Source organism: Tenrec ecaudatus, chromosome 11 (genome assembly GCF_050624435.1).
Source record: "Tenrec ecaudatus isolate mTenEca1 chromosome 11, mTenEca1.hap1, whole genome shotgun sequence".
NCBI lineage: Eukaryota > Metazoa > Chordata > Mammalia > Afrosoricida > Tenrecidae > Tenrec > Tenrec ecaudatus.
Window position 1 is genome coordinate 112,345,478 of NC_134540.1, and position 12,101 is coordinate 112,357,578.

The 12,101-nt window shown below is 37.1% G+C and overlaps 1 protein-coding gene across 12 annotated transcripts in view; it reads right to left on the reverse strand.

Moving 5' to 3' along the window:
* RBM26 (RNA binding motif protein 26) overlaps positions 1–12,101 on the reverse strand; it is a 109,131-nt gene that overhangs the window by 75,525 nt on the left and 21,505 nt on the right. For all 12 annotated transcript variants that reach the window (XM_075563499.1, XM_075563502.1, XM_075563497.1 and 9 more), the window contains exons 4-6: positions 7,481–7,569; positions 4,993–5,210; positions 78–338 (exon numbers count right to left, since the gene is read on the reverse strand). In XM_075563499.1, coding sequence (XP_075419614.1) covers positions 78–338; positions 4,993–5,210; positions 7,481–7,569 — 568 coding nt within the window. The remainder of the gene's footprint in view (positions 1–77; positions 339–4,992; positions 5,211–7,480; positions 7,570–12,101) is intronic.

The window sequence follows — 12,101 nt, forward strand, 5'->3', positions numbered from 1 at the left end:
ACACCACCTAAATTTACAAATTTTCCTCCACTGGAAATACTAACTCAATTATTTCATGGAACAATTAAAAGACTTACCATCATAGTCTCTACACCTTTTCTTTGGCATAGGCGGTCTTACATATGAATTGTGGTCCACCTGATCTTCATGAAATTCAGACCAACTTTCAGTAGTATTGTTACCATGATGAGTAGGAGCAATTACTGTGATAGTGCTGCTCAAAGTAGGTACAGGGTAGTGGCCAGATGAAATGTTAGGTACTGAAGAGACTGGAGTATAATTATTCTCTAGTGGATCTGTTCTATCCAAGTCGTATTTAGGTTTTACCAGGTCTCTGTCTGCAACAAAATATAAACGATTGAAAACTACTTCTGCAAAAATAAAAAAAAAGTTCCAGCTCTAAAAAGTAGTGATAATTGAGCAAGATAGGAAAAATACTTTTAAACCGAGTCTTTCAGCACATCTTAAATGCAGTTTTTGTGGTCAAATTAAGTGCCTTGGCTGATATTCGGGTCAGCTTATACTTGAGTATATATGGTATTTTTGTATCGAGATTTCTTGGTAAAAGAAAAAAAAGAGGTCTTTTACTTTCTTAATTGCAATATGCATAACATCAACCCACAAAACAAAGTATCCAAGTGTAACTACGGTATTCTTCCTGTGACGAACATTTAGTTGTCGATCATCTAAAGATTCGAGTACAACTTTTGACACTGAACAAAATGAGGCCTTCAAAAAGTTTGCAGAAAAACTGGATTAAAGGTGTCATTGTTTCACCAATTTTTGTATGTCACTCATACTTATTGAAGGAAATGAACAGCCTTCGAGAAGAGGAAAAGAAAAATGTTCATATTAAACATATACAAAGAAACTAATTAAGCTGTATATGCTTCCATGAAAGGAGAAAAGTATGAAAATTAGTCACATGAAGCAGAGTGTGGAGAAGTCTATCAAATGTAAATCACAGGAAAATAACAACAAAAACTCTAAGAGAAGTACAGGGCTTCAATTGAAGACCTAAATACTATTTTCAAAAGACTACATGTGTAACGGTACAATAAGGTTTCAGTAGCATTTTCAGTAAAGTCGTTCTATATCAAATATGTGTTTGCTGCAAGGAAAAGTTATACATGATAGAAATGACATTTGCTTATGAATACTCACATCTGAAAGACCCTTTTTAACTCTTAATGTTTTTCGCTGTAACCGATACATAATAGTCTGCATGTATTTTTGGAAAAAAATCACTGCCATCGAGTCCATTCTGACCCATAGTACAACTCCACAGGACTATTGCTTCTATGCATTATTACTCTCTTGATGAGAATACAAATCTATGTCTTTTCCTCATCAAGTGGCTGGTGACTTTGAACTGGTAACTTTAAGGTTATCAGTTCCACCAGGGCACATATCTAAGTTGTGCAATTTGTGTATATGTATCTGTGAATTCATCATCACAATCAAGATAACAAATATATTTTTTACTCACAAAAAAACTCTTGCACCCTTCCATAATCCAACTCTCTTTTATTCCATCTTCAAGCAACTACAAATTGACTTTTTACCACTGTAAATTAGCTTCTATGTCCAAAAATGTTTATGTATTTATACTGCTTCGTCTTAGTTCTTTTAGTCAACATACTCTGCGTCATCTACATTGCACATTATCAGTAATGGGTTGCTTATTATTGCTAAGCTGCCAAACCCTGGTGTGAATGTCCTGGTGTACACAAACTATTTCATTCCTCCTAGATGAGTATCTAAGAATGGAATAGCTGGGTCACAATAGATGTGTACATTTAACATTTTTAAGTACTACCAAACTGTTTTCTCAAAATTTCGGCTCATCTAATATCTTGATTAATACTTGGAACTGTCAAGCCCTTCTGATTTTAATCATCTGATGGTAATAATTCTTTATGGTTTTAAATTAAATATCATTTCTTTTTTGTTGTTTTATTAGTTTTGTTTATAATCATTTTATTGAGAACCCTTACAGAACAATCCATAATTCAATTAAATCAAGCATAATTGCTGCCAACATCAGCTTTTCAAAACATTTTCCCTCTTCTTGAACTCTTTGCTATCAGCTCCTCATTATCCCCTCCCTTCCCCATCCTACTCCCAAGGAGTCCTTATTATTATATATTCTTTATTATTATTTTGCCATTCAATGTATCCGTTCACCTACAATTCTGCTATTCATACCCCTCACGTGGGGTTATACATCATCATTGCTAACAGTTCCCCCTTATCCCCCCTTCTGCCCCACTCTCTTACCATATACCCACAGGGAATCATTACTTCCATTACCATTTCTGAAGTGTTTATCTATCTTGGATTTCTTTTTTTTTTTTTCGTGATCCAAGTGAATTTAATGAGAGTTAAAAGAAGTTTCAGGTTTTACGCAGCACCCATAGGATTCCTTTGACCATGCGGCCTGGCAGAGACTGCCCCAGGTCACGCAAGGATCTCTCTCCTCCCATGAAGACGACCAGACAAGCCCAGCCACTCTCCCTTCTGGTCCCTCCCTTTTCAAGGGTTCCCGGGGGAGGTGTGGTGAATGACCCTAGGCCGATCCCATTGGCTGAATTGCAATCACCTGGCCCAGGTGGGCTGCTCCAGGTGTAACGCCCATCCGAGCCCACTGGCGGGAAAATCCAGCTTTCCTATGCTGGCTCTCCTGGGCATGCGTAAATGGACTTCCCAATTCCCTAGGCTAAGCTGCCTAACATTCCCCCCTGAAGAGATATGGACCCAAATCTTTGGGGTACTGGACGACGACTTCTCTAGCTACTTCCTGCTGACAAAGGGGCATAGTGGGGTTTTGGATCCAAACCCTTCCTACTCTGTTAGAAGGGGTTGTCCATTAAGTGCCCAGGATAGATAAATAAGGTCGAGGTGGGTTTAGGAGGCAGGCAGTGGTCCTGGAGCTGGCACACTTGGTTTATAGGCCTTTGTAACCTGAGAACTGTCCTGGGGTAGCGATGAACTATCATCCTCAGACTGTCCATTGGCTCACAGGAGTATTCGTCTGCTCCCACGCTTCCTGTGGGGGAATCTGAGGCTCCTACACTGTGAGGAACAACTGGAAGCTGTAGAGGGACCTGGATCAGGCCCGATAACTGCAGGTGTGCAGCTTGGACAGCAGGTCTCGGTCTATGAGAGGAGCTGGACATTCAAGTATCACTAGGAAGCTCTGCCCCGCCTGATGGTCCACGTGGAGGGAGAGAGAGAGATTTAATGCTAGCCCAGGCTTTTTATCTTCTCTGGGGACATGGAAGCCCCCTAATTACAGGTCAGGACATACGTCACAGGAAGGGGCTGTACTGTAGGTAATACAGTAATCAGAAGGGGTGGTCTAGGAACATACATGCATACATGTGACAAGATGGGCGGACCCTAGATTCTCTATCTTGGATTTCATGCATCAAACTATCTTAATTATATAAATGAAAATACGTAGGTCTAACAAAATTAATGAGGTAAAAATAAGATCATAATAGTAGGGGGAGGAAATATTAAAGAACTAGAAGATAGTTAAGTTTCATCAGTGCTATACTGCACCCTGTATATATCATCCCTTCTATGAGGGACTGTCCAATTATCTTACAGGTGGGTTTGGGTCTTCACTTTGTCTAACCTCCTTCACATCAATTTGATTGCCTGTTTTTGAACTTCTGATACCTATTCACCTCAACACCTCATGTCACACAGGCTGGTGTGCTTCTTCCACGTGGGCTTTCTTGCTTCCCCCGCTACAAGAGCATCAAGCAACTTGTTCTGATTTAGTGCACCCAGTTGCAGAACCTGGGAAGGTTCTCTCTTTTCACATTGAATTTTTTCACAAAAGCAGTTTCATTAAAACCTCCTTTTTCATGATGGCCAATAGAAGAGAACAGCATGCGACTGTGAAATTTTGTTTTCTGCTTAAGAAAAATGACACAGAAATTGTTGTGATGTTGAACACAGCTTACAAAGATAACACCTCGGGAAAACTCAAGTGTACAAGTAGTTTTCTGGTTTTAAAAAAGTGAAATGTTGACTGACTTCATTCTGGACATCCATCAATTTCCCCAATGGTCAAAAATTTTGACTCGTAGGTGCATTTGGAGTTCGTTCCACCAAGTCAGACTGTTGATCAAAGCTTTCTATTTAGAGGTTCTGCAAAGATTGTGTAACACTGTGTGACAAAAAAGGCCTGATTTGTAACAGGCAGGGGACTGGTTTTGCCACTATGACAATGCACCTGCTCACGCAGCCATCTCAGTGTGCCAGTTTTTGGCACAAAAGAAAAAAAACAGCCTGGCTCTTTTGCCCCATGTACCTTACTCATACGACATCACTCCATAAGACTTCTTTTTGTTTCCAACAAATGAAGAGAGACATGAAAGGACAGCGATTTTACAACGGAGAAGAGGTGAAGAAAAAAATGAGGGAGGTGCTGCCAGCCATCCCAACAGATGAGTTCGAAAAATATTTCCAAGAATGGAATCACAGATTTGACAAATGTATTATGTGTAATGGAGAGTACTTTGAAAGTGATAATTGTTTTGTAAAAAAATTTAAACACAAAGATTTGTAAACATTCCATTTGGGGGTTGGGGAGATACCCCCTCATATATATACATAGACAAATATACCTATCTTTATATATTTACATGTATACATATCTATATTTATACCTATATAGATATAATTTTTACTATCTTGTTCTTTCCTCTTTTCCTTTCCCCCTCCCTATCATGTTCGCCCATATTTTATGCTTTTTCAATTGAAATGTATCCAAGAGGAATTACTGAGATATACAATTTCTCAATGAAACTTTGAGAAAATATTCACTTGGATAACCCATCAAGTTACAAATATGAAGGCAACAATAGCAAAACTAAAAAAGAAAACATTTTAAGCATGCAAATAAGTACTCCCCTACACACACACACACACAATAAGAATGATAGCTAAAATACACGTAACATTTGCATTACATACCTCTGCTTCGTGTTCTGCTTCTGCTTCTAGTCCTGCTCCTATCTCTGTCTCTGTCTCGCAGTCTCTCTTTACTCCAGCTCCGACTCCGACTCCTGCTGTAACTGCGACTCCTTCCTCGTCTTCTGTTGTATCTGTCTCTGTATGAATCTCTTCGAGGAGGGTTTCTATCATAATCTCTTTTACGAGAACGATCATCTTTCTTCCTCTCATCACGACTCCTGAAGAAAAATATGACTTTTACATAAATGATTTTTAAGCATACGCAAAAAAAATCCCCAAATTATACACAAAGCTTTAAAACAATTCTTTTAATATCATAATTATCTGATGCACTACCATTAAACGAATAATGAGGGGAGGGGGCGTGGCCACATATATGGGTGGTTAATTGGGATACTATCACTGTTCTGATGAGATGTGCAACTGTGTTTTGCATATATTTCACTGTTTATTAATTCATTTAAAAGGGAGGAAGAGGAGCTGCACAGAGAGAAAAAAATTCGCGGGAAAATGCCGTTATGTTTGTTTCCATACCTCCACAAATCTTTTGAAAGACCCTTTTACAGTTTTGCTAATGATAGCTGTTTAAAAAAACTAACTAATAATGGGAGTTAACTCTAATTGGGGGTGGGGGGATTCACACCTCATTATGATCTGTTTAAGTACCCCAAAACCCACTTATAACAAAACTGTGTTTTAACCCTTAGTCTTACGCATATTCTTATCTATAATACATTCAAACATCTATACATTTAAGCATCTATCTATATCTATGTTTTATAGTACACAATGTCATAAGCTTGTGGTCTCTCATATACAGGCATGTATCACATACATTATACTCTTAAATGATTTAAAACTTTCATGGGAAAAAACATTTATTCACAGAAGCTTTCTCCAGGCAAACAAAAAGGAATGCCTCAAATTAAGATTCAACTAGAACAGAACTGAGTTAAAGGCAATGGAGGTAATTTTAAAAGTGATATTAAACAAAAGTATATAAATTACTAAGCAAAATTATTAAACTATAAATCTATTATTTCTGGATATTTTCAGCATGTAGGTATATACAGTAGTAAAGGCTGTATTTCCATCTCTCTCATCCTTCCCCAAAGAATTTTTTGCTATTCAATTTCAACATTTAATTGGTAGTTTGGGCATTCTTGAAGAAATTTATCTAGGATCCTTTTAAATGTTCTTTGAGCTTGTAGAACCAAAAAAAAAGAAATCTGAAGGGACAAGACTTGGATTGTAGGGCAGAGAAGGTAATTCCAAAGAAATTCCTCATAGGACGAACCTGGCTCCCCTCAAAGAATGAGTAGGTACATTGTCATGAAGGAAAAAAAATTCCTAAATTCAACTTTCCCAACCTTTTGCTCACTAAGGCAATTTTCAATTTTCTTAAAAATTATCCCAAATAAACCCTGGAGATCATCTAGTGTCCTTAGAGAGACTCTATCAAGATTATCCCTTTGATATCCAACATTTTTTAAAAACACTGTCCCCAAAATATTTAGAAGACTCTCTTCCCGGAATTTAACTGACTAAGCAGATTCCCTAAGAAGTCACTGTTTTGAAGGGATCTTTGTGAAGATACCCTAATGTGACTAGATGAGTGTAATACTAAGAAAACCTGTCTGCAGTTATCCACTGATGACAGACATCTTTAAATGGTTTGTCTGAAACAGACTCATGCACATATGAACTATCATCCTAGTAGCAGTACTTCTTTTCTTACTTGTATACCTAATCTTGTAATAACAGTTTTAACAAATTATGAGTTTATAAATAGATAAAACACACAAGCAGAACAAGAGTAGGAAGGAAACCCAACCCCCCCCTCAAATATGTACAGATTTGAGAGAGAGTATTTCTACATATATATATAGTTATGTTAGAAATATAACCATTAATTGAAGCATACAGGGGACAAAATTATGAAAACTTCTTACCACAAACAAACCTTGAGATAATGAGTTGCTGGTCCTGGAGACTCAAGACCATAATCTCATGGGACATCAAAGATAACTGGCTTAAAGTAATCCACAAAGAAAATGTTCTACACATCCTTCTTTGATGAGTAGTGACCAGGGTCTTAAATTTTTGTAAACAGGTATCTAAGGGGCAAATACTGGTCTCTTCTCACCCAGAGCAATGAAGAGTGAAGAGTCAAAGATACATGAAAACAATGAATGAAAAGGACTAATGAAGACTAATAATGCACACAAATCTCAGACTCCGTAACCCTAAAACCAAAAAACATAGATGGTACCTGGCAGGAAAGAACAAAAACTAGAAAAACAGAGAGCAAGTAGGGAAACAAATGTGTATTAAAACTGTTGAATGGACCACTAATCAACTCTGTAAACTTTAACCCATTTCATAATAAAGACTTTGTTGTTGTTTGTTTTTTTAATAAATAACTAGGTTAGAACTGGCTCAAAGGCAATGACTAGGTAAAACATTAATAAATAAATGAACTGATCACCTATTTTCTCTGTATCTTGAGCTTGACTGGGGAGGACTATGATTTAGCCTTCTAGAAAACTTCTTCTCTCGCTCTTCCTCCTTTGGGATCTGAAACATGGAAAGTGTATATAATAAATTTTCATGTTACTTTTTGACTGGGTTATAAACTGCCTTGTAAAAGAATTTCAGTATAACGTCAATATATTAAGTATAATCACTCAATTTAACCACAGACTTTCATTATATCGACAGCATTTAAACCTGAGACCATCATCTAACATCTTGAGAATTCTTAAAGATTCAGGATAAATATTCTCTAGAACCACTACCAAGAAGCCCTGGTAAGGCTGTCAAGGAGGTCTTGAATTACAAATCTGAAACTCAATGTTTCAAACCCACCAGCTGCTCTTTTGGAGAAACATGAGGCTATTCGATCCCAAAAAAGATTTCACAGTGCCCAGGAAACCCTGTAGGTACAGTTATTATAAGTAGGAATCAACTCAATGGCTGTAGGTTTTCTTTTTTACACATTGACACTGAGTAGACTATGAACACATAGCATCTTTTAAAATATGAGTGGAACTGCCATTTTGGGTTCCCGAGACTATAAATTTTTATGAGAGCAGACAGCCTCACCTGTCTCCCAGAGAATAGCAGCTGGTGGGTTCTACCTACTGATTCTGTGACTAGCAGTCCAACACATAATCCACTATGCCTATCATGCCACCAACCTTAAATATCCTCCATAGTTGGTTATCATCATTTGTCTGTCAGTGTGCTGTGATGTTTGTTGTACTGTGTTGGGTTGTATGTTGCTGTGATGTTGGACTCTCACTGGTATCTCAAATGCCAGCAGTATCACCCAAGGTGAACAGGTTTCAATGGAGCTTCCAGATTAAGAACAGGCACCAAAGATGGACTTGGCTCCATACTTCAGAGGAAGGAGCCACTGAAAACCTTACGCATAGCTTCAAAACACTGCCAAATATTGGAGGCCTAATGAGTGGAAGCAGACCATTCTGAGAGATAGTGCCAAGGGCTCCTCAGGTCTGGGGGCACTCAAAATGTGACTGAGGAGGTGAGCTTTCTCTGAGTGAAACTGACCACAGTGCCAGGAATAGAACAAAGCTTGTGCGAGTCGAACCTGCAGGATCTTCATGTGCTTGTCGGCAGGACTCAATTAAGGAGAAACAGGTGCAAAAATCTACTAATGATCTGAATTAGGAATGTGAGAAGTATAATGTTGAGAAAACTGAGTGGTAAAAAGGACAATGATATTCTAAGCATTTCTTAGCTGAACTGGAGTGGTGTTGGCCATTTTGAACCAGAAAATCTTTTCACTTACTATGCCAGGAACAACACAATCAAGAGGAACTGCATGCTAAAAAGGGATTTTGAAAAATCAATCTTAAAGTACAAGGCTGTGTGTGATCGGATTATATCTATCTTCAAGGAAATCTCATCTATTAAAACTATTCTTCAAATTTATGCACCAAAAACAAACTGAAGAATTTTACCAACAACTTCCATCAGAAATTGATCAAACATGCACTCGAGGCACTGAAAATTATTGGTGACTAGATTCAAAAGTTGGGGAAAAAGAGATGGAAAATGTGATAGAAATGAAACTGGAGAACACATGATAGAATTTTCCAAAACCAACTACTTTCATAACAAATGTTTTTTCAATAACACGAAAGGAAACTATACACATGAACTTCTCCAGATACAATACACAAAAAATCATATTGACTACCATTTGTCAAAAAACAAGTATCAGTAGCTAAAACCAGGACAGGGGTTGACTGTGAACCTGACTATCAATTGCTCACATGTAAATTCAGGATACAGCTGGAGAAAAGTAGAACAACTCCATTAGAGCCAAAATACAACCACTTGAATTTTGAGAAAATCTCAGTAACAGATTTGACCCACTGAACACTAATGACAGAGACCCAATGAGCTGTGGGAGGACAGCAAGAACATCATTCATGAAGAAAGCAAAATGTCATTAAAGACAAGGAAGAAGGAAAGATCAAAGTGGATCTCAAAATAGACTCTGAAACTTGTTCTTAATCACAGAAAACCAAAAATGAAGAACATGCTCAGCATATATGAAAATGAAAGAACTGTAGAAAAAAGTCAAGTCTTAAGTTGTAATACTGAAAGATTCTAAGGGCAACATATTGAATGATGCAGGAAGAATCAAGAAGAGGGAAAGAATACACATGTCATTGTACAAAAAAAGAAAAGAAAAACTAGTCGATATTCTACCATTTCAGGAGGTAGCATATGAGCAAGAACCAATGCAAATGAAAGAAGTTCAAGCTGTGCTGAAATCTTCAGCCAAAACACAAGTCTCCAGGTATTAATGGAATACCAAATGAAATGTTTCAAAATGCTGATGAAGCACATAACAGTTTATGTAAGGAAATTTGGAAGACAGCTACTTGGCCGGTTAACTGAGGGAGATACGTATTATACTCATTTATAAGAAAGGTGACACAATAAATCATAGAATGTCATCACTGATAACACATGCAAGGAAAATTTTTTGCTGAAGATCATTCAACAATGGCTGCAGTTGATTGACAGGGTGCTGCCAGAGGTTCAGGCCAGATTCAAGAGGACGTGGAACAAAGGATATATGACAAGTTTATGTCACATGGATCTTAACTAGAAGCAGAGACTACCAGGAAGTCGCCATGTACTTTTTGGAAGGCTTGAAGCACTTCCTGATGAGGATCAATGATTGCAGCCTTCAGTACGGATTATAATTCAATGCAACAAAGATCAAAATTCTCACAATCAGACCAATAGGTAACCAAAAATGGGAGAAAATGCTGAATTTGTCAAGGATTTGGTCTTACTTAGATCCATAATCAACGCTTATAGAAGCAGCAGTCAACAGGTGCAAAGTGATATAGTAGGAAATTCTGCTACATAAAACCTCTTTGGATTATTGAAAAATATGGTACTTTGAAAACTAAGGTGCACTGGACCCAAATCATGGTACTCTCAATTGTCTCATATGCATGTGAAAGTTGGATACTGAATAAGGGAGACGAAAAAAGAATTGATGCTTGAATTGTAGCGCTGGCAAAGTATAATTGTGTCTCAGACAAAGTACTATGAATTCTAAAAGGACAGACCACTGTCTTGGAAGAGATAGGACCAAAGTGCTCCTTACAGGCAAAGTTGACAAGACTTCAATTTAAATACCGTCGCTACTTATGTATAAGCTGAGTTTTTCAGCACATTTTTAATGCAGTTTGATATTCGGGTTGGCTTATACTCGAGTATATATGGTACTTTGAACATATCATCAGGAGCGACATATTATCAGGAGCGAACATATTATCAGGATGCCATGGGTGGTAAACAGGAAGTCCTTCAACAACATGGATACATTGGCTACAACAATGGGTTCAGACATAAGAACAATTGTGAGGAGGGCACAGGACCATGCAGTGCTTCCCTCTGTTGTCGCTATGGGTCAGAACAAAATAGATGGCACCAAACAACATAATAATTTTTCAAAATTGGTGAAACAGTATTAAACCAGTAGATATCAAACTAAAGTCTCACCAATAACTTATTTAAAAGCCTGATCCTACAACAAAAGAGCCAAGATTTCCTAAAGATTTTAAAAATTAAAATATAATTTGTGATTTAAAAATCTAAAATCAAGCCTTCACTAATGGATCCTTTAGGACTTAGAGCTATATTTTATGTTAGTTCAACTCAGAACATTTTTAAATATAAAACAGAATTTAGACTGCATTATTTTACTATTTTAAGTTGTTATATGTAACTGACTTTACTTGTAATATACTCCATAATAAAACTATAAAATTTAAAATCATATATAAATATTGTAGCTTCTATAAAAAAGGTAGAATATAAGAAAATAAATCACACTATTCAGGATAATTCCAGTTAGTGAAAAGACATTCTAAGTGTAGAAAAACATGAATCTCTACATATATATGACTCTAGAGTATTCACAAGGGATGTCTTTACATATATGTAAATACACACACATCCATATTTGAGGAGGTTCAGGGAAAAGTTGAACTGATAATGGAAATTTTCCATAAACTTTTTGAGGTTTCCTCATACATTTAAGCAAATATGCTAAGCTGCACAGACACATAAAAATATACTTTAAAAGTATCAATATTTTAAACCATACAACACAGTTCAAGAGCAGGAAAGGTGCTGCATCCTCTTTACCATACTTATAATTTGTAGGCTGAGCAAATCATCAGAGAAACTGGATTATATGAAGAAGACTCATTATCAGGATTAGAGGGTCATTAACCAACTGCAAAATGCAGATGGCACAACCTTGCTTGAGGAAAGTGTGAAGGACTTGAAGCACTTGCTGAGGAAGATAAAGGACTGCAGCCTCAGTAGGGGTTACAATTCAATATAAATAAGACCAAAATTCTCACACTCAGACCAATAGGTAACACCATGATAAATGGAGAAAAAGTTGAAGTTGTCAAAGAGTTCATCCTGCTTGGATCTACAATCAATGTTCATAGAAGCAAAAGTCAAGAGATCAAAAGACAAGTTACACTAGGTAAATCTGCTGTACAAGGTCTCTTGAAAGTATTGAAAAGCAAGGATTTTCC